At 38.1% G+C, this 19,828-nt stretch overlaps 2 protein-coding genes across 2 annotated transcripts; one reads left to right on the forward strand and one right to left on the reverse strand.

Annotated features, from left to right (window-relative positions):
* The first annotated feature begins 4,432 nt into the window (after nucleotides 1-4,432).
* LOC149021656 (nucleophosmin) lies at nucleotides 4,433-11,736 on the forward strand. The gene is made up of 7 exons (XM_089149881.1): nucleotides 4,433-4,808; nucleotides 4,962-5,072; nucleotides 5,353-5,421; nucleotides 6,118-6,249; nucleotides 10,792-10,869; nucleotides 10,968-11,093; nucleotides 11,180-11,736. The coding sequence occupies exons 1-7, from the start codon at nucleotides 4,599-4,601 to the stop codon at nucleotides 11,366-11,368; spliced, it is 915 nt and encodes a 304-aa protein (XP_089006007.1). The 5' UTR covers nucleotides 4,433-4,598; the 3' UTR covers nucleotides 11,369-11,736.
* A 200-nt stretch (nucleotides 11,737-11,936) lies between these two features.
* PRMT11 (arginine methyltransferase 11) lies at nucleotides 11,937-17,043 on the reverse strand. Its single transcript, XM_089149880.1, has 9 exons — nucleotides 16,514-17,043; nucleotides 16,215-16,225; nucleotides 15,190-15,345; nucleotides 13,551-13,614; nucleotides 13,256-13,398; nucleotides 13,086-13,173; nucleotides 12,754-12,869; nucleotides 12,498-12,648; nucleotides 11,937-12,343 (listed from the first exon to the last, which is right to left on the reverse strand). The coding sequence occupies exons 1-9, from the start codon at nucleotides 16,737-16,739 to the stop codon at nucleotides 12,138-12,140; spliced, it is 1,161 nt and encodes a 386-aa protein (XP_089006006.1). The 5' UTR covers nucleotides 16,740-17,043; the 3' UTR covers nucleotides 11,937-12,137.
* Between the last annotated feature and the right edge of the window lie 2,785 nt (nucleotides 17,044-19,828).

Here is a 19,828-nt window from a genome sequence, read left to right on the forward strand (position 1 = left end):
TTGGATATCGTATGACCTACGCCTTCTCCCTCCAAGGTACCACAAGCGCCATTATTTGTTTATTTTAACGGGAAGATTTCAAATTCTTCCCCCAAAAAAAAAAGAAAAAAGTTAAGGTTTCAGAAAGTGTGGAACAGTGGAAGGTCACGACGTCACGTGCTAGTTTGTTTTGGCAAATATTTCAAATACATATCGGATCGGATCGGTCCGATATTGATCCCCACCACTTAGAGGACTGTTGCAATAAGCTTTAGAGCCGATATAAAACATGGAAATCAGAAGAATTTGGATTGTGAAGGTAGAACTTGCGAAATCCTAGACCCCCAAGTCCCTAACCGAGGGGGGAAGACCAGCTTTCTCCCTATTGAGATTTTCTTGAATTACCATTCCAAAACTTAGCAACAATAGACTCTAAGGTAAGACATAAAGATTTAAGGATACCAAAGCATGACATGTGTTAAGTTGGTATGGATGCCAAGACTAATTTAATCAAGATTCCACGTCTTGCAAAACTATGACAGTTTAGCTTTCCAACCCTATAACTTCCTTAAGGGGGGGGGGGTGGGGGGGGGAAGGGGGGGGGGGTGGGAAAGATTGAAAATGTGTTCTCTTTTAAGGAAAATGGAGAATGGTGTTCGAAGGAATATATGGTTTATAATAGGTTTGTAGCTCATTACCAAGATTTTATTTTCTTCCCAAGGTGTAGAGGAGATGCCTTTATAAGCCAAACCTTAGGATGTATCTCCCCTACTGTGACTGAGAGGGACTATATTGACCTTTGTGTTTGCCCTGGTGAGAAGGAAATAAAAGTTGCCCTCTTTGCAATGCCCCCCCCCCTTAATGACCCTTAGTGAAAATGGATTCTCTCCTCTATTTTTTCAGAGGTTCTGGGAATTGTTTTAATATTTTGTTTTCCATTTTGTGACAAATGCTTTTTTGACAAGTACATTTCCACTAAAAAGTGACTAATACATTGGTGTGCTTGATTCCCAAATAGCCTAATACATAGGAGATCAATCATTATAGACCTCTCAGCTTGTGTGGCTTGGTAAGCAAAATTCTTTCCAAGGTGGTAGCTACATGCATCAAGAAGTTTCTATCATCATTCATTGAAGAAAAGCAATCAGCATTTGTATCAGATAGATGGATATAGGATAATGTTTTTCATGCACATGAGGTATTCCATTACATCAAGCAAAGAAAAAATGCAAAAGAAAATTGATGGCACTGAAAATTGACTTGAAAATAGCATATGATACGGTTATAGTAAGTTGGTAAATCTTATCATGGCCTCAATCACCTAAGTTAGTTATTCATTTATCATAAACGGTTCTATAAGATTTAGAATGGAACCAAGTAGGGGTATACAAAGATTTATAATGTGACCAAGGAGGGGTATACAAACTTATCATTTATCGTCAGCATTATTTGTCATTTGTGCAGAAGCTCTAAGTGTTTTGTTGAAGCAAGGGGAGATGGATAGGCATATTAAAGGGATTAGAATTAAAAATATAAGCAAAACACTACCCCTTATATTATTTGTAGTCTGCAAATGATTGCTTGGTCTTCTCAGAGGTGAAGTTGTAAAAAGTGCATAATTGTAAGAATTTGTTGGATAAGTATTGTAAGGCATTTGGGCAAATCATTTAACTCGGATAAGTATTCCATTTGCTTTAGTCCTAACACTCCATCAAGGCTAAAGATGTGGTTTTCAAGAATTTTAAAACTTCCATATGGAGATGGTCCATCCAAGTACATAGGTCTTCAAAACTATTATAGGTAGCAAGAAGGTGGAGATTTTCCATGACTTAAATGATAGGATAGCAACCAAGGTTAAGGATGGGCCAAGAACCTACTCTCATATGCAAGAAAGGAGGTACTATTAAAGGCGGCAGCTCTCCCAACTTATAATTATGCAACTTAACACTTCAAGTTACCACAAGCTCACCATAAAAGAACAAAGAGATAGGTAGCATAATTCTTTTTGGGTGACAAGGATGATAAGAAGGCAGTCCATTAGATATCATTGAAGAGTTAACACAATCAAAGAAAAATGGGGGTTTGGGGCTTCGAGATTCAGCTCTTCATAATCAAGCCTTGCTCTCCAAGGCTACCTAGAGACTTCTTCAAGAACCAAATTCGTTGTTCGGACGGGTAATGAAAGCAATCTATTACTCGAACACACGATTCTTGGATGCTAGACTGGATAGTAAACCACCATGGGGGTGGAGAAGCATCCTCAAATGAAGGAAAGTACTCATAAAAGGTTTACAATGGAAGATTTCCTGAATATACAAAACTAAGAGGGCGCTATTGTTGGGTGCGGACTTCTTATTCGTGCATTTTATAAGGAGACAAATAAGCTATATGGGCTCTAAATGGATCCAAGGCATTGACAAGAACAAGGTTTTGACTCCTTTCATCAATTGGTAATACCATTCACACAGTGGAAGAGTTGATTCAACCGACACCGAGAATATGGAGAAGGAAACTAGTTGAACTAATATTTGAACCTAATGTAGTTGCAGCCATCCTTCGAATGCAAATACCTTTCTTTCCCTATGAGGATAAAATGACATGGGATGCAAATAGAAAAAAGGTTTGTTCTCTATCAAATCAGCATATCATCTACTCAAAAATGAAAATGAAGTAAAGGAGAACCAACAACCTTCTACTTCAACACGAGATGCTTCAGGCTAATGTATCAAAGTAGGTGTGGAAGAAAGTTTGGAGTTATCACACACTACCCAAAATTAGAAACTTCATATGGAGAGTGGTTGCTAATGGGGCTGCATGTGGTGAAGGTTTTTTTAGGAAGAATCTAAATATTGATCCTTCATGTAGGTTTTGTGGGGAGTCTCTAGAGACCATGGATCATATTCTACTCCATTCATTTATTGGTTAGAGCCACTTGGTTTGGTAGTTCATTAAGTATAAATATGGGTATGGATTCACACATAACAGTAGTTGAGTGAGTTGCACAATGGAAATTCTTTTCAACAAATGGAAGGCCAGAGGTGTAGCAATCCGAATGTTTAGCAACTTTTATAATGCAGCACCTGTAGTTAGCATGGAATGAGAGACTCTTTAAAGGTCTTTATATCCAACCAGCAAAGGTGATAGCAAAGGCTTTGCAATATGCATGAGAATTTATGAACATCAACTCAATCAAGAATGGGTCGTGAAGAAGGGGGCTACAAGTCAATGAATCCATCTCATGGACACCTCATCCACAAGGTTTCTTTAAGGTGAACACAGATGCTACTCTTAGCAAGGCCACAACCAAGTCTAGACTAGGTGTTATTATAAGAAATGAGGAGAGTCATTATTTGCTTGCAAAATCGATTCTTGTGGAGTTTGTGGATATTTTATATGGTGAAGCAATGGCATTTAGAGTTGGGCATCTTGGCACCGGTGATTGTAGCAAACAACAAAGAATTGATTTCAATCCTAAGTAACAACAACAAACCAGTTCCTTTAAGCGTCCAGCCTATAGTTTCAAATATTATTTTTCTACTTCTCAATTGGAGAGTTGTAGTTTTCATGATGTTCTTATAATGGCCAACGTCCTAGTTGATAAACTAGCAAAGGTGGCCTTGTCAATTCCAAGCTCGACATGATGATTGGTAACCACTCCGTGGTTGGACAACTCTTTTGTTGTCCCCACGAGCTTGTCTTGGTCCTTTGATCTTTGAATGAATGAGCTTTATACTAAAAAATAATTAAAAAAAACTCCTTGAAAATTTATCAATTAAGATACTAAAATCTTTAGTTCTATATTTGAAAGTGAATAAATGTAAACCCAAGTATTTACTTTTAGAAAACATCAAAGAAATACCAATCAAGTGATTAAGAGAGTCTTGAGGATCATAACTTACATTAGCACCAAATTGAATGGACTTTGCTTGGAGCTGCGCAGCATTGTGCAGTTTGCGGTCTAGATCGAAACTTATGGTCGAGATTTCGCAGTTAAACTTTATCAAAAAATGATCGTTGATGCGAAATGAGGTAAAAAAGAGCATTCAAGACTTCAACTTGAACACAAGTTTTGATCTTGACCTTATGCTTTGCATAGCACTGAAGCAATTCAAATTGAATACCACTTTTGCCAAAATTGATCTCCTGCCCAAAGAGTGTTGAGAAGAAAATCAGTTGATTTCAGATCGATCTGATATTTTTTTTATAACTTATTTTCTGAATTAAATAAAAAAGACAAAAAATATTGAAAATGACTAACTGTGGTTGGCCCATATTCTTGATCAAACCCAAAAAGCTGATTTGCCAAATTTATTTCCCGGTTTAAGGTCGGGCCGGAAACGGCGTTGACATGTTGCATGGACAACTTCTATTGGTTTGAAAGAGTACATCAGAGTCGATCAACCAATCAGATGAGAGAAACACGTGTACAAAGTCATCACTGTCCGTTCGCTTCTTGAACGTGTTTTCTACTTCACGCACACTCTGTTACTGTTCATCGGTCGCCATTAAACAGACTTCACAATCCAAATCTAGTGTTCTTCAGAATTTCACGAACACGCACACAGAGCGTGTGGGTGGGTGTGTGAGATAGGGAGTTGCAGAGCTTAGTGAGGGGGTGAATGATGGCGAACATTGCAGCAATCAATGTTTTACTACTTTCAGCTCTGTTAATATCGTCATGGGTTCCGTTATCTTTCTCTGCCAAGAAAGTAGTTTCTGTTGCTAGGAAGGAAGATATTCCGTATATCAAATGCCAGGTCTGTGAAAAGATCGCTAATCAGCTATATCAGCAAGTCAAGGCTAAAGAAGCACAGATCTCTCCCAAGAAGGTTATTTCCCCCCTTTTGAAAAGAATTAACTTCTGCTTTTGGTAATTTTTTGCTGCGAATTCAATGATATTGATCCTGGCGATGGGTTGTAGACATCTTTTCATTTGTTTGTCTTTCGAACTTATTTGGTTTAACACTGGGTTTTCGGATCAGGTATCAGAGATACAAATCATCGATATAGCTGAAAATATTTGCAATTTGAAAAAACACGAAGCAGATTGGATTCTGAAAATCGACATTGTAGAGAAGGGGGATAAGTTGGAGGTACTCATCATATTCTCTAGATCCCCTCCCCACCTGACATTTCTATTTTTCATCATGGTTTGATGATTTGAAGTTTATGCATCATGGTGAGATCGTTAAACATTTCAATTTTCTTTCTCGTCTAGCTCCCTAGCTGACACTACCATTTTTTTTATTTTATCATTAACGTTATCTATTCTGATGTTCAAGCGGAGTGCTAGCTATGATTTTTAGCTTCCTAGCATCGCTTGTTCCAGTTCCTTGTGTTGATTTCTCATAATTGTTTCTTCTTATTTATCAGCTTGTTGAGCAACAAGATGAAGGGCAGTGCAATACAAAATGCAAGACTTTAGAGCGGACTTGTCAGGAGGTGAATCTTTATCTTGTTTTCCCCTTTCCTCCTTTGTTTTGCATATGTGAAGGATTTCTTTTGATGTTATTTGTTTACTCTTATGGTAAATTAAACTGTGTTCTAGTGCGGCAAGATGCTATTACCTGGACCGAAACTGTCAGTATTTTGGTCGAATTTTCCCCCCTCTTATTTGATTGAGTACATGAATCATTCCTTCCTCTGTTCTAACGTGGTAGACTTCTCTTCACTGCATTTTCTTGGCTTTTTGGCCTTCTTGCCCAGAACTTAGGGTTCAATATTATGCTTGTCTCCAGCATTTTAAATTTGTTCAATATGAAAGTAAATCCTTAATACAGAGAAGAAAGAAGATTTCCTGAGCATTTTCACCTCTGTATATGAATTTTTTTTTAATTGATCTGTTCAAGTGTGTCAAGATGATGTGTGTTGGAGTGAAACTGCATTTATTTGATTTTTGGTCTTTCTTCCCTTCTTACTTTGTAAATCAATATTTTGTTCTGTCTGATGAAGAGCATATTTTTTTACTGCTTCTTCTCAGCATTGTATACTCTTAACTCACAATTTAAGATTAAAATCAACCTCGAATGCTCATTTCAATTGCTTTGAAAAAAGTTTGCTCAATGTAGAAGTCTCCTTAGATTTAGAGAGAGAAAAAACTGCCTAGAATTTTCACGATTGGATATGACTGTTTTTCAGGTGATGGGGTATGCTGACACTGATGTGGCAGAATATATGTTTACTGCCAAGCCTCAGATTGATTCACTTGTGAAGTATCTGTGTCGTGATCTAACAAAGGCATGCTCTTCAAAGCCACCTCCACTTCCTAAGGTAAGTTTTATTTATGACAGCTTCAAGGAGCTCAAATCACGTTACTCTTGCGCACTATTTTGCTTTCCAGGGTTGAAGCTTTGATTAACATCCTGGCCAATTTGGACCTTTTCCTCATGATTATTTGTTGAGCCCTATCTGCCATTGATAATGTGACCTTTAGATCTGTACAGGAAGGGTGAGTGTTTTTTTGTTTTTCATTTTTTTAGGAGTCCATGGACAGGGCAAACTTTCCTTGTGGGGGGTGGCAGTATTTTTTCCCTTTAGCTGGTGAAGACATTTTGATTGCATTAGGTGACCATTTTGTTTATCAGCGATAACTTTTCTGCTTTCCTCTCATACCTTGAGCTACCTGAGCCTTGACATTAGAGTGGCAGGTGAAGAAGTACAACCACCAAGTAAACATCCATGCAATAGGTATACCATCACAAGAATTCAAGAAATAGTTTCCTTGTCCATTAGACCTGAAAAGTCTCTCCTTTTGTGTGAGATACTAGCTCACAACTAGGCTGCCTGTCATACGTCAAACTAAAACGTCGTGTAGCTTTAGACTTGAATGTCTCCACTAGTCTAGGCAGTCTGGTGAAAGATGCTTATGTGGCTCTCCATTCTAGACGTTTATCGTTGTCTTAACTAAATGCTCACTCCAGTTTGCGTAATTTTCAAGCTAGAAGATACTGAATTCGGCAAATAAAGTAGAGTAGGAAACTGTGGTAATTGATATTGTTCCTTCATCGTATTAGTGCATGGTTTGTCTTTCTATTGCATCAACTGGGGGGGGGGGGGAGGAGAAGAAGACAAAGAAGAGTAGTTCCTGAAATTAAGTTTAGCATTGCAGATGTAAAAAAGCCATTGGACTTTTTACTTAAAAGTTTTAATATAATCAGATTTTTGCGGAATCTCACATGATTCTACCATATCTTAGAAAACCAATCATATTTCTCCTTTACTGGATGTTAAGATGGAGTGGTAACCAAGGGCTGGTAGACTACATAAGTTGCAGTCTTCAGTTTATTTTATTCTACCATTTATTTTGTTCTTTTTTTTTTTTTTGTGGGAGGTTTATTTAATTCATGTTCCAAGATATAGATTTAAATAAAGATTTCAGATTTGAATTAACAAATATTGGTGTTTGGCATGCGGGCACCTGGTGGAGTGGTCCTTGCTTCAACTTGAAGATTTATTCCTATACCCTCATTTCATTCTTATTCCTTTTACTGTTGTCAACCTCTTTCCTCTATTCGCTGTTTGTTAGTTCTTTCAGTCTTCTTTTGCTTCACTTATTGTTTGGTTCCAGTTTCCTTCTACCTGTCATAACCACAAGTTTATTGTAAGCTTAAGAACACTATAGATGAAAGACCACTGGAGCTGAAATTCATGAATAGCAGTATCTTGACTCTGAGAGACTAGATCCTTAAATGATCAGCACCAAAGTCCCTTTTGTGAGAATCATGTTCTTGTATTTACTGGACTTGATATCTCCTCTAGGCATTGTTGCAGGTCTTGACATTTCTCTCCTTGTGAACTGTTCGAACTTGTTGTCTTTGGATTTATTTGGGGTTCCCTGTTGCAATTAGGACTCCAAAAACCCTACTTTGCTTGGACTGATGAAGTTCAGAGTTTGAAAAAGAAAAATCCTCCTTGCATATGTATATTTCGAGTTAAGCCCCTGTTTTGCCCTCTCTTTTATTCAATGTCAACTACTCTCTTATTTTTGCTTCTAATTTCAAGATTACTGCCGTTCTATTCGGATATCTTTCCTCCATTTACTTGTTTTCTTTCGTGGCCTTGCTTGGGCTGACCACGGGATTTTCTAACCCAGGTTCACATCAAATTTGTATCAGATCAAATTCAATGGTGGGAGCTGTTGAATTTCTTTAACGGATTAACTCTGATAAAAATGATTGACAGACATTTCCAATCTCACTGAGTGACTGAACAATTTGATTACTTTTAGAGGGTTATCAATCCCAACAAGGTACGGTCAACTCTCTTGAAAGCACTATCAGTTTTCTCCAGAAAATGATGGCTTCTTTCCAGATATCCATTGACAGGATGACAGCAAACTGTAAGATTTGCTAAACCTCACCACTCATACCCACTCTTCTACTGCTGATGTTACAATGAGCAAGCAGGCAGAGGATTGATGCTGGAAGTCCTTGATTTTTATAGGGGCCACCACCCAGAGCTGTATGCCTGACTGGTTTCACAGTGTGGACCTTATATTTAGATGGTGCTGCTTGACAAAGGCCAATAAATTGTTGTTTTCAGAGGGTAAGTTGAAGGCATTGCTCGTGTCTGGTGAATCAAATACCAGCAGCAAAACCGAACTCGAGGGACAACACTTTAGGTGGTTGTGTGTGATTGTGAGCCTAGTAATGTCAATGACAGTGATAGTGACAGTAAGCACCAACAGTGCCATGTTATTCATCCTACTTTGATGGCAGAACAGGTTCCTGATGAGGAAGATTGGCATTATTACAATATCTTCCAGACTGGAGTGCATGCAAAGATAACTTGTGCAGAACAATGGTTGATGGGAGCAGTTGCACAAACATAATTTCTGAAGACGTGGTTTGCAAGTTAGGTATTGAAGATGAAACCTATGTGGGTGAACAATAAATCTCAAAATTAACGAAAGGTGTTTGCTCATGTACTCCATTGGTGCATTGATTGATTAGGTGGAGCGTGATGCCCCCCTTTAAAAGTCCGCCACATTCATTTGGCACACCCATGGTTGTATGACAGGAACTTGAGATGCCTAAGCACTGTGTTTATGAGAATGCATATTCCTTTTAGCATGGAGAGCATGAGATGACATTTCTTCCTTTGAAGGATCTTTCCTCTGTCAAACTTAAACTTAACAGCTGTTACGTCTCTTCTCTGGCGAGTTGACTAGGATAGCATCCTTGAACCCCATCTGAAGTTGATGAAGTTTAATTCTTTTCAAAGGGGAGACAAGCAGATACAGCTGCTCTAGCCTGACCAGACACTTTGGAGGCCCAAGAAAAGAACTAGTACTAAACAAATTTTCAGTCTGGCAGGACTTGTTGACTACGTAGGGTTTGACCTTTAGTTTATTGTTTTGATTTGGGTGGGTACATTATGTAGAAGTAATTTTAGTAGTTTCTTTGACTGAGACATTGCCTAGTTTATTTAGTTTCTATTAATTTATTAAAGGAGTTTTATACGTATTCATGTAAAACTATAGAGGTTTCAGATTTGAATAAAATGGTAGTCTGAGACTCTGAATGGCCTTCCCATGCACATTGAAATCTCCTTTCAGTTACCATCTTTCATTCTTCCTATTCTTTATTCCTCTTTCTTCTTGACTTTCTCTTCCCCTGTTCATTAGTTTTTTAAGTCTTGTTTTCCTTCATCTGTTAATCTGTTTCAGTCTCCTTCTGCCAGCCATAACCTTGAGTTTGTCAGAACCATTAGATCCAAAATTTCTGGACAGCAGCATTGTACCTCTGGGCAACTTAAAACCCACGAGCATCAAGTTCTTCTACAGTTCTGCTATAGACTACTTGAGATTGCCACTAGACATGGTATTGTTGTAGGTCCTGGAATTTCTCTGCTTCTGAACTGTTCAAGTTTGATGCTGTTGAATTTATATAGGGATCCCGGTTGTGAACTAGTGATTAGAACTCTTAATCCCAATTTTGCTTGGGTCACTTGTGAGGCAGTTTTTTCGCAAGAAAAATTAGTCCTCCATCCACTGCTGATCGAAGGATCAGAGGTTGAAGAATAAACATCCGTCATTCCTATGATTATATATTTATATGTCTAGTTAAGTTGCTTCTTTTCCTCCCATTTTTATTCATCATTAACTATTGTCCTAATCTTTTGCTTTTTACTTCAAGATTATCCACTAGTCCCCTATTTCGTTCATGTTTCTTCCATTCATTTGTTTTTTTGTCATGGCTTTTGAAATTCACTGAACTACCACCCTACCTCCCTCATACAAACTTCAAGAATTGCCCCGCTCTTTGTGAACGTAGACCTTTTTTTTACCATTTTGCAACTTTTGGACTTGAATATTTCTTTCCATGGGTGGGCACAAGGGTTATACTGACGGGGGTCTGCATTATGTCCTCATCTTGGAATATTTATCTGACTTCTTTTGTCTCTTACAAAAACTATGTAGAACTCAAGGGGAAAAATGCTCTCAAATATTGTTCACAGTTAGAATTGAACAGGTCACATGTCCTTGGAAGTGGTCATATATTATCAGAGATAAATGCTTGAACTGGTTGCTGCTAATCGCATGTTGAACCTGTTGGTTTCTTAAATCTTAATGTTCGTGTTTCTGTGAAGATTTCTTTATCCTGATAATTGCATAATTTAGTTGGATCTTTCTTTGATGCCCCATAAGTTTGACATGTATCAACTATAATAGTTATGGAAATTTCCTCTCTGTGCAACTAGTAGGGTGGTTGAATGTGATTTAGTATTATCAACTCATGAATTTCCTAGATTCGTAAACTAATCTACAGGATGTTATAACTCCTTGAATTGTTTCTTTTGTGAATTTCTTAGGATAGGATTCCTGGTGAACCTTTTGTTCCTAAGTCATCTAAAGAGGCTGAAATGGAAAAGATAATGAAATCCATGGAGGTAAGTTTTCTTTTTAATAGCTTGATTGATGTGCTAGCATCTATTATAACAATTTCTTCCTATACTGGAATTCTTATCCTTAGCAAATACACCATCAGGGTATGCCTGGAGCACCTGGCATGAAAATGTATTCAAAGGAGGATATATTGAATATGAAGAACTTTGGGGATGATGAAGACGATGACGATGATGAAGATGTTGAGGATGATTTTCCTTCTAAACTGGTAATGACGATTTGGAGAGAACATGTGCTTGTTTCTTTGCTCAGCTTACATTCAAATTGATGTTGTCTTCTTTGTGGTCATTGTAGGGTAAAGTTATGAAAGAAAAAGAAAGCAAAAAAGGAGACTGGAAACAGAAGATGACCAAGGTAATTGCAGACACCGGAGCAGCGGTGAAGAGACATGCTAAAAAGGTCTCGCACAAGGTGCGGCAATTGTTGTCAGGAAAGAAAACGCAAGATCCGAAGAAGTCTCGAAATGCTAAATCTGAACTGTAGAACCCTGCTTCTCTAACTTATTTTGGGTATAGTGAAAAGAGGATTTCCCTCCTTTTCTTGTCACTCTCAAGAGTGCAAAACGTTGTTTGGTTATAGATTTTAACAAGATGTAGAGATGGGAAGTAGCGTAGAGGAGAAATTAGAAACTGTCCCAGGCTGTAAGCTCTTCATGGTGAAGAATTGCAAAATTTTGGTGTTCTCTTCCATAAGACTACATTGCAACCATGTATTGGAACTTTTACACAAACAAACCTGAGATAATACATCGTCAACCGTTAAATACCAATGCATCTGCTTTGAACAAGCAATGTCTGCTTAGAACGAGCGTGGACCAGGGTCATACCTTGAAAAACAGATCATGATGTTCTCTCTGTATATAAAAATTCTTGTATGCAAATGACTCTGATACCTCTGGAGTTTAACAAAACCTCTAGCAACTGACTTCAAATTTCACATTAATTGGGATATGCGGGTCAGCTTTCCCTTCCAAATCAGTAGTCTGCTTTAAGCGTGGACTAAGATGGCATGAGAGGAAAATTTAATGGAGAAGAACTGTTGGATAGAAAAAGAATTGCGATTGCATTGGTGCATAAATAGAACAAATTCAATTCAATTTGAGCAGAATACGTTAGATAGTTTACTCAGTTGAATCAAATCCAGTTGATGTTACATTCAGAACCATCAGGCTTTTCTCCTTCAAATAGTTTGCCAAAAAATATTGCTTTCTAATCGAGCATCATGTAGGAAAGAGCGAGGATTACAGCAGGAATCAACGCATCTTATAATGTTGAGTCCTTGAGACCTGACAATTCTGGCCATTTAATGAATACTTGAGCGTAATGTCCACATCCCGTGGATTCTTCTTGTTGGGCGCAACGGACATGCTCCCAACGACCTCCTCCCCTTCACATATGGTCAGGACATCTTCCAGGTATAGAACCGTTTGCTTCCAATGTGTGGCGCGTGATCTCGGCCCTGCAATTAAATTTTTTGGTACAAATATCAGCCACTAATAAATCATACCCAACCCAACAACAGCACCATTATATAATCTTTGACCTGGACACTACACATAGCTGAAAACTGCTTCTAATAAGTGAAAAAAAAGGTTTGGTAGTTAAAAGACAACCTGTTGAGAAGCCTGTGAACTTGTGACATTTAGTAAATGCAACATCAAAATATGCAACCAAAGCATGGATGTAATCATTGCGTTGTGCCACAAGCTTGAAGGGTGCAGTGAAGGAAGCATCCCCATGAGCCATCTTCGAGATATCCATTGTCTGAAATCGTGAAATCAAATTCTATCATCATAATCAAATTACCATCAACAACGAATACACATTTCATTGAAGGAGACACAAGAAACAGCTTAGTCTATTCATCACCTTCAGTAGTTGGCTGTTCGTGACTATCTGGTTCTGATCAACAGTGTCAACTAGAGGTTCCATTATGGCTTGCTTCTTGATGCAGCTCATATCAAATCCATACACATTATTCCAAACTGAAAAGCACAAGGTTTCAGTGGATGGCAATCAACAAGCAGCAAATTGCAACAATGTAGCCACACCATATGACATGAGATGTATGCTCAAGACCAGCTAGTGGTTGTTGATCCCCTTCCTGCTGGTCTTAACCCAACTCAACAAATTGCATTGCATGAAAAAAAAAAAAAAAAAAAAAAAGGCATCTGATCAATATGGAACAAGATAAGACTCACATTCTATCTTGTCTTCTTTGTAATCAGCATCCTCAATGGCAGTTAAAAACAAAGAAGCTCTGTCTGGTAGCACAAGTCCATCGTTAACCTATAAAAAAGCTACAACATATAAGAACACGCAAAAGATAATGATGAACTACAAATACAATGCAAAAGAAACAGATCCTTACAAGCCATTTATCACGTGCATAGAGTACAGTATCTAACATATTCTCAAACAACAGGAAATAGCCCATCCATTCTGAAATGATGATATCCACTTGAGCAACTGGCAGCACAATTTCTTCCATTTTCCCCTTCAAAACTGTAATAACTGAGGGTGGGAAAAGAGAGAATATATGAGGACGGTAAAAGAAGGATTCAACGTAATTGTAGCCAATTGAACATATATATGATTATCAACATTAAAGCAGTAAGTTATATTTATGCCCAGTGACAGGTTTCTGGAATAATAATAATAATCACCATTTGAATATCCATTGGCTTCCACGATCTCTTTTGCCATATCTGCCATTTGGGAACACTCAACCTGTGACAGAGAAGGCTCAGTTCAACAGCTTCAACTCCCTGATGAAGTTTACATGACAAAAAAATACCCATGCAAATATGACAAATGCAGGATGGTGTCGAATGCTATTATAGATGCTCACAAACAAAAATAAAGAGGGATTGTAAATTCCCAATTGTTGTATAATAAATGAGATTTGAACTTTGAATACTACATGTTGAACCCTTGCAGTCGCATGTTTACATCTATCTATTGTGAATAAAATTTAGGAAAATACAATCTTGCAAGTGGCTGGTGGTTCTTCCATCCACCCGCCGGGGGGGAGCGTTTAGCAAGGTTTGGGGGGAAGGGAGAGAAACCATGCGACAGTCAAGAGACTAATAATCCTACCAATGATTATCACTTGTTACTTATTAATCCTTCCATCTGTTAGCAAAGTTAATGTAGTATAAAACTAAGATCAGGGATGTCTTAGCCCCAATAACCCACAAATCAAAGAATTAGAAATAACAAAATAGAAACAAAAAGACGAGAATAGAGAATGGGGATGGATGGATATAGTTCTGAGTTCTGACAGTAAGGCTCCTTCAGCCCTAGGTGTTCAGCTCTCAATAGCAAGATCCTCATACCCCTTATCACTCAAGCAAAGAGAAAATAAAACAAAAAACTGCTCCCCTGAAAAATAAAAACTATTTTGCGGAGTTACTTAGCTAAGATTCTCAGCAACAACAAAAATAGAAGCTTCCTAATTCTGATTTAGGTAACTGAGAGAACTAACTAATAACAAGAAACTTCTGAAAAGGCCTTTAGTCTTCAGTCTTGATAAAAGATCTTTACATGATCCACTCTTGGCCCCACAAGATTTTTAAATAATATTCCTTCAAGGACAAAAAAGGGATGTGACAATGTTCATATTACTATTCACGTGAACGATGTTTTGGCCTCTATTTGGGGCTTCTAGAAGACCAGCTTGGCTAATTTGACCTGGTCTAGTTGCTCCAATTTGAAGCTCGTTCGGTCCAGCCCAAGTTCTACATCATAATGTACTACAAACTTTCTTGTTATTAGAATAGTCCCCTTAGCTTCTGCATCTAACATATGAAAATGAACCAACCTTCTTTCAGAAGGTAAAGGTTAAAGCATAAGAGGAACAAAAGCCCAAAACTTCCCATCAAGTATATTGTTCTTTTTGTCATTATTCTTTGAATCCAAATACCAACGTACAAACTTTTGTAGTCTGGGGCAAGGATTTAGTGCAAGGAAATTGAGAAATTATTGGTCCTGGCTGATCCCAAGTTAATTTTTCTGATGATGCCACTATGATACCAATCCCTCAGTCATTTGTGAGGTGAATTCATGGTTAAAACCTTCCGCTTCAACAAATTGAGAATGATAATATTCAAAAAACAGTAACAAAAATAAACTTCATAGCAGAACATATAAGGGATCAATGAAGGGTCTGTGACCTCATAAAATTATTAAAATTTGAAACAAAAAGAATAAATCAGATTACCTATTGCACACCATTATGTTTCTTCATTCTTTTTTTAGGTGAGGGTTGGGTGGAAGGAAGGGGGGAGCCAGTGGAACACTTACAGCGTAAACATGCTTTGCCCCTGCTTTTGCACAAAACAGAGACAAAATTCCAGTCCCAGCTCCAACATCAAGGACCACTTTGTTCCTAAACAGGAAAGTATTCTGATAGATAACATTTTGGTATGTCTTTGTCCTTATTGTATCCTTCAACATTTCCTGCAAGACAAGGCCACGTTAGAGAATCCCTGTCTAGGATTTTCAAGTTCAAAAATTACAAATAGATAAAATAAGCATCAGAGCACTATCGTCCAGCATAGAAGTTCCAAGGTGAAGGAAACACAAAACTGCCTGCTGTCATTCACAAGCTCTAGAATGATGGACGAACAATACGAAATACAGAACTAATATTGTGGACCACCAGCATGATAGGTGAATGGAAGTTGAAGGTCACATCCCAATAACATGGTAAGGGAACTTCCCCTGCCATCTCCTATTGCAACTAGTACATCACAGCTCTTTATGATGAACTCCTCTGTCTTTTCTATAAGAAACGAGATAGTATTCTTCCTCAACCTTCCCTAGTTTTATCAAATATTCAAGCAATAGAAACTCCAGTGCAGCTAAATATAGGTACGGATCTGTATTATGAACAACCTAATGGTTCTTGTATCTTAAAATTAAAAAGCCAACAAGATGCCCAGCTCAGACACCGCAGCCACTAAGTGGCTTTTGGTAAGGCAGCTAACATTCTGCCGAGCTACTTAATATATTGACAGGTTCAGGTAACCAATAGGATGCTAACAGGACATTAAGAGATTCGTGTAACAGTAATTAAGGCAAATTTGAAGCATGATATAATCACAGAAAGGGAATGATGGCTGAAACAGTACACTAGCATGGGCAAAGACTAAAACACTACTGTCTACTGGAATGACAATTAGATTGAAGGAAACACAGTTCCCAGAACATATTAATGAAATAAAAAGTTCTGGACTACCACAACCGATCAATTAAGCTCCATGATACTCCTTCAATACAATTATAAAGCTACATTTCCCGTATTGATACCGAGATGGTCTACTTACTTCGTGAATTCCTGTTGACAAATAACAAAAAAGAAAAATAAGTTCTTTCAATTGGGTACTGCATAGACATTTGAAAGATTCAAAGCAATGAATAAAATAAACTTATCCACTGACTATAGAAAGAAGAAGTTTCAAAAATTTCAACTTCTACTAGATTCTCCATATGGTTGGAAAAAACAAATATTCGTCAAAGAAACACTTTTTTCCATGGGTAAAGGAAACCCACAAATAAGAAACAATGGCTTTCCGGAACTCCAAACATATCGAGGAAGAAATAGCATTGCAAAGGAAACTCTTACCAAAGTGAGAATAAGAATCAAAATAGTAGTCAGCACTGGTCTTGTCGGCACCAATGAGACTATCATCAGGTTCATCGGAGATAGGGTCCTCCAGGTTTGAACTTTCTGTAGTTTCTGCCAACTCCTCGTCATCTACCATCATATTCATCGCTTGCTCGTGACTGGAGTGATTATTGTTGTTATTACCGGACGAGCTCTGTTTGTTATGACCCTTTCTCCGACCCATTCACTAATCTTCTTCTTCTTTTGATCTCAGTTCTGCTAAAGCGATTATTAGGGTTCTGGAGCTCTGCTACTGAAGCTAAAAAAAAATGTCGTCGGCTGTCGATGATGGCGGAAGGCTCTGCTTTGCTTTCAAGAACTTTTGATTTATATAAAAACTTTGATCTCTACGTCTCTCGGCTCTCCAATCGGGAGAGGCGAGAGGGTTTAGACTCTTTAGACTTTAGATATCTGGGGTTTGATTTTTAGGGCATCCGCCGAAATATTAAAGAAGGCAACACGCTAATATCGATGTCTTCGTCTCGACGGTGACCATAAAGTCGAAACAGAAAGCTTTGGGAACGGGTGTCGGTTCTGAAAACGATTTTATCCGGTTTTCAAAGAGTCACTGAAATCCGATCGAGGATCGCCCGATTCTTACTAATTGGTGATCATTGACCCGGTGCTTCGGTGCCGATTCCGTAGCCTTGTAGTTAAAAGGATGTCCATTGAGACCAGTATTCTTCTTACCTGCCATGGTCAATCTGTCATATTACTTGAATTATAAGCGATTAGGGATACTTTGTATTTTGCTTTCGATTGAAACTCTGTTTAATTCAGGTGTTTTCTGACGATCAATCAACAACTAGAGCCCTTAATAGGCAAGTTCAGTCGCTTGATTGGGCTAGTATGGGATTGATTAAAGAGAGCTTATTTTTTATTAACTCTGTTGAGTCAATAGTGTTTGTGTATTTGCCGAGGACTCTAAATGCCAAATAAAATTATTTTGGCTATGTCACATGTTTGGTGGGCTTCCTCATTGCCTTGTTTTGTGAATACTTCCTTGCTTTCTTCTAGTGTTTCTTTATAAGGGTATTTGTAGTTCCTTTCTTTGACAACCCCACGCAACAACCCAACAATTTTTTGACACCCCCCCCCCCCCCCCCACAACCCAACAAAAAAGAAGTAGTTATTTGACATAGAATCCCCCCCCCCCACAACCCAACAAATAAAAGAAGTTAGTTATTTGACATAGAATCCAATGTGCAACATATTTAACCCGTTGTATAATGGGTCCTACAATGGATCCTATGCATAAGGTATTTAACTGCCTTAAATGTTCTTGTACAAGGACATGATCTAAAGTCTTTGTCATACTCCCATTTTAAGTAGAGTTACCCCAATGCCACACCCCTACAATTTTTCATCATCTAACCTTCTTTCTATATGTGAAAGAGGGTTAGATTTTCAGTGCCACCCCTTAGTTACTCCCTAAAATTGATGGCACCACTTGAGTTACCTGATTTATCAATCACATTTCCTAAATGGGAAAAACATATCAATGACACCATTGCTATTAGGAAATCAAGTCAAATGCTTATATAAACAAGTTAATTTTGTTCAACAACACGGGGATACCATTGAATGAAGAATCCTATGCTTGACTCGTCTTTGTCTTCTACAGGCACTATTCTTCTTCCATTATTGCATCTTCGTGATTTTATTTTTTGTAATTATATTTTTTTGTTCTTCTCTCCTCAACCATTTTATACTCTTAGAATGTCCAGGTAATATTAGAAATGAGTAAATAAAAATTAATAGAGGCTAGCAATGTTAATAACAAGGGTTTGATTGATAAATCGAATAACTTAGGGGGTGGCATTAATATTAGCATAACTCAAGTGGTGGCGCTAAATATTTCACAAATTTTTAAAGACAAAGACAATGACTATAAAAGTCAATACGATTCCCCAATGTTGAATCCTAGCTCCGCCGAGTCCCCCCTTGTGGTGTGGTTTCATTTTTCTAACTGAATTGTTAACACGATAATATATTTATACATACAAGATTAATGGGTGTTTATATCATTTCCATTGGGCATCTATGCCAACTTGAGTTCACCTCAGCTGCCAAGTATGAGATTCCAAAGGGCTGTGTTGTTTCCCGAAGATAACATCGCTGGATTTGGCTTCGTGATGAGGGACTCCAAAGGGTTGTGCTGTTTTGCGACTTCAATTCCAGCTTCTTCTTCTTCCATCCTTATTGGTGAGGCATTTGCTCTCAGGGAGGCTATGCTTTGGGCGAAGAGCAAAGGCTTGAAGAATGTATGTTTTGAATCCGACTCTAAATCCCTGGTTAAGTTCTTTGATGATCCCTTCTTTCCGGTGGATTTAGATGTTCTTCCTGTGGTTGAGGATATTTGGCAGTTTCTCTCGAGTGAACCATCTTGGTCGGTTCATTTTGTGTCTAGATGGGTTAATTGTGTAGCCGATAATCTAGCTAGGATGGCCCAGCCTCTGGCTTGTAGGATTGTTTGGCCTCTTTTCGTCCTTGGCTCCTTGATCCTTGTACTCAGGATGTCTTGACTTTTACTTGCCCTCAGTCTAATTGAATTTCAGTTTACCCAAAAAAAAATAAAGTATGAGATTCCAAATAGTGAAATCTAATTAGCCAACCGGCTCTTGCAGGAAATTTTTTTTTTGTTGGGTAAAGCTCTTCCAGGAAAATTACGTTCACAACGTACCCACTTGGCGATAATTACAGTAAATGCAAGACATGAGACATGCGAGATTCTAATAACAGCCCTTAAGATATGCCACGTGTCAATTCATAAATGGCCTTACGGGAATTTCGAGCAATGCTTCTCCACTTTCTGACAACGAGATTGAAGGCTAAAGCTGCCTAAGCATGTGAAGTCCTTACTGGTTACTGCTTCACCCTTTTGCTGCCACGTGTTAGGTTTCAGTTCTAATTAGTTATTAAAGGCCGTATAGATAATGTTCATCAGGTCCTTTCTGAACCAAACCGAACTGTGAGTCAAGCCATTAAATGCGAAAAGTGGAGACAAGAACTAGATCGAATCCATAAACTGACCCGGTCTCGGACCAAGATTTGTAAAACCGGTTTGACCAAAACAAACCAAGCCCCATCGGTTGACACCAGTCACCAGGTGAAAGGATAGAGGAAAATGAAAATCATTAACGCTACTTAATCTCATAATCAAGGCCGTCCGATGGAGAAAAGTTACATCGGAGCCGTTGGATTGTTTTAACAAGTTAGATAATTAGAAGTGTGGGGCATTTCGGACACTACAACGAAGATTACGTTTACGTT

This window comes from Hakea prostrata, chromosome 3 (assembly GCF_041222555.1).
Source record: "Hakea prostrata isolate BN-2017 chromosome 3, UWA_Hpros_2, whole genome shotgun sequence".
Lineage (NCBI taxonomy): Eukaryota > Viridiplantae > Streptophyta > Magnoliopsida > Proteales > Proteaceae > Hakea > Hakea prostrata.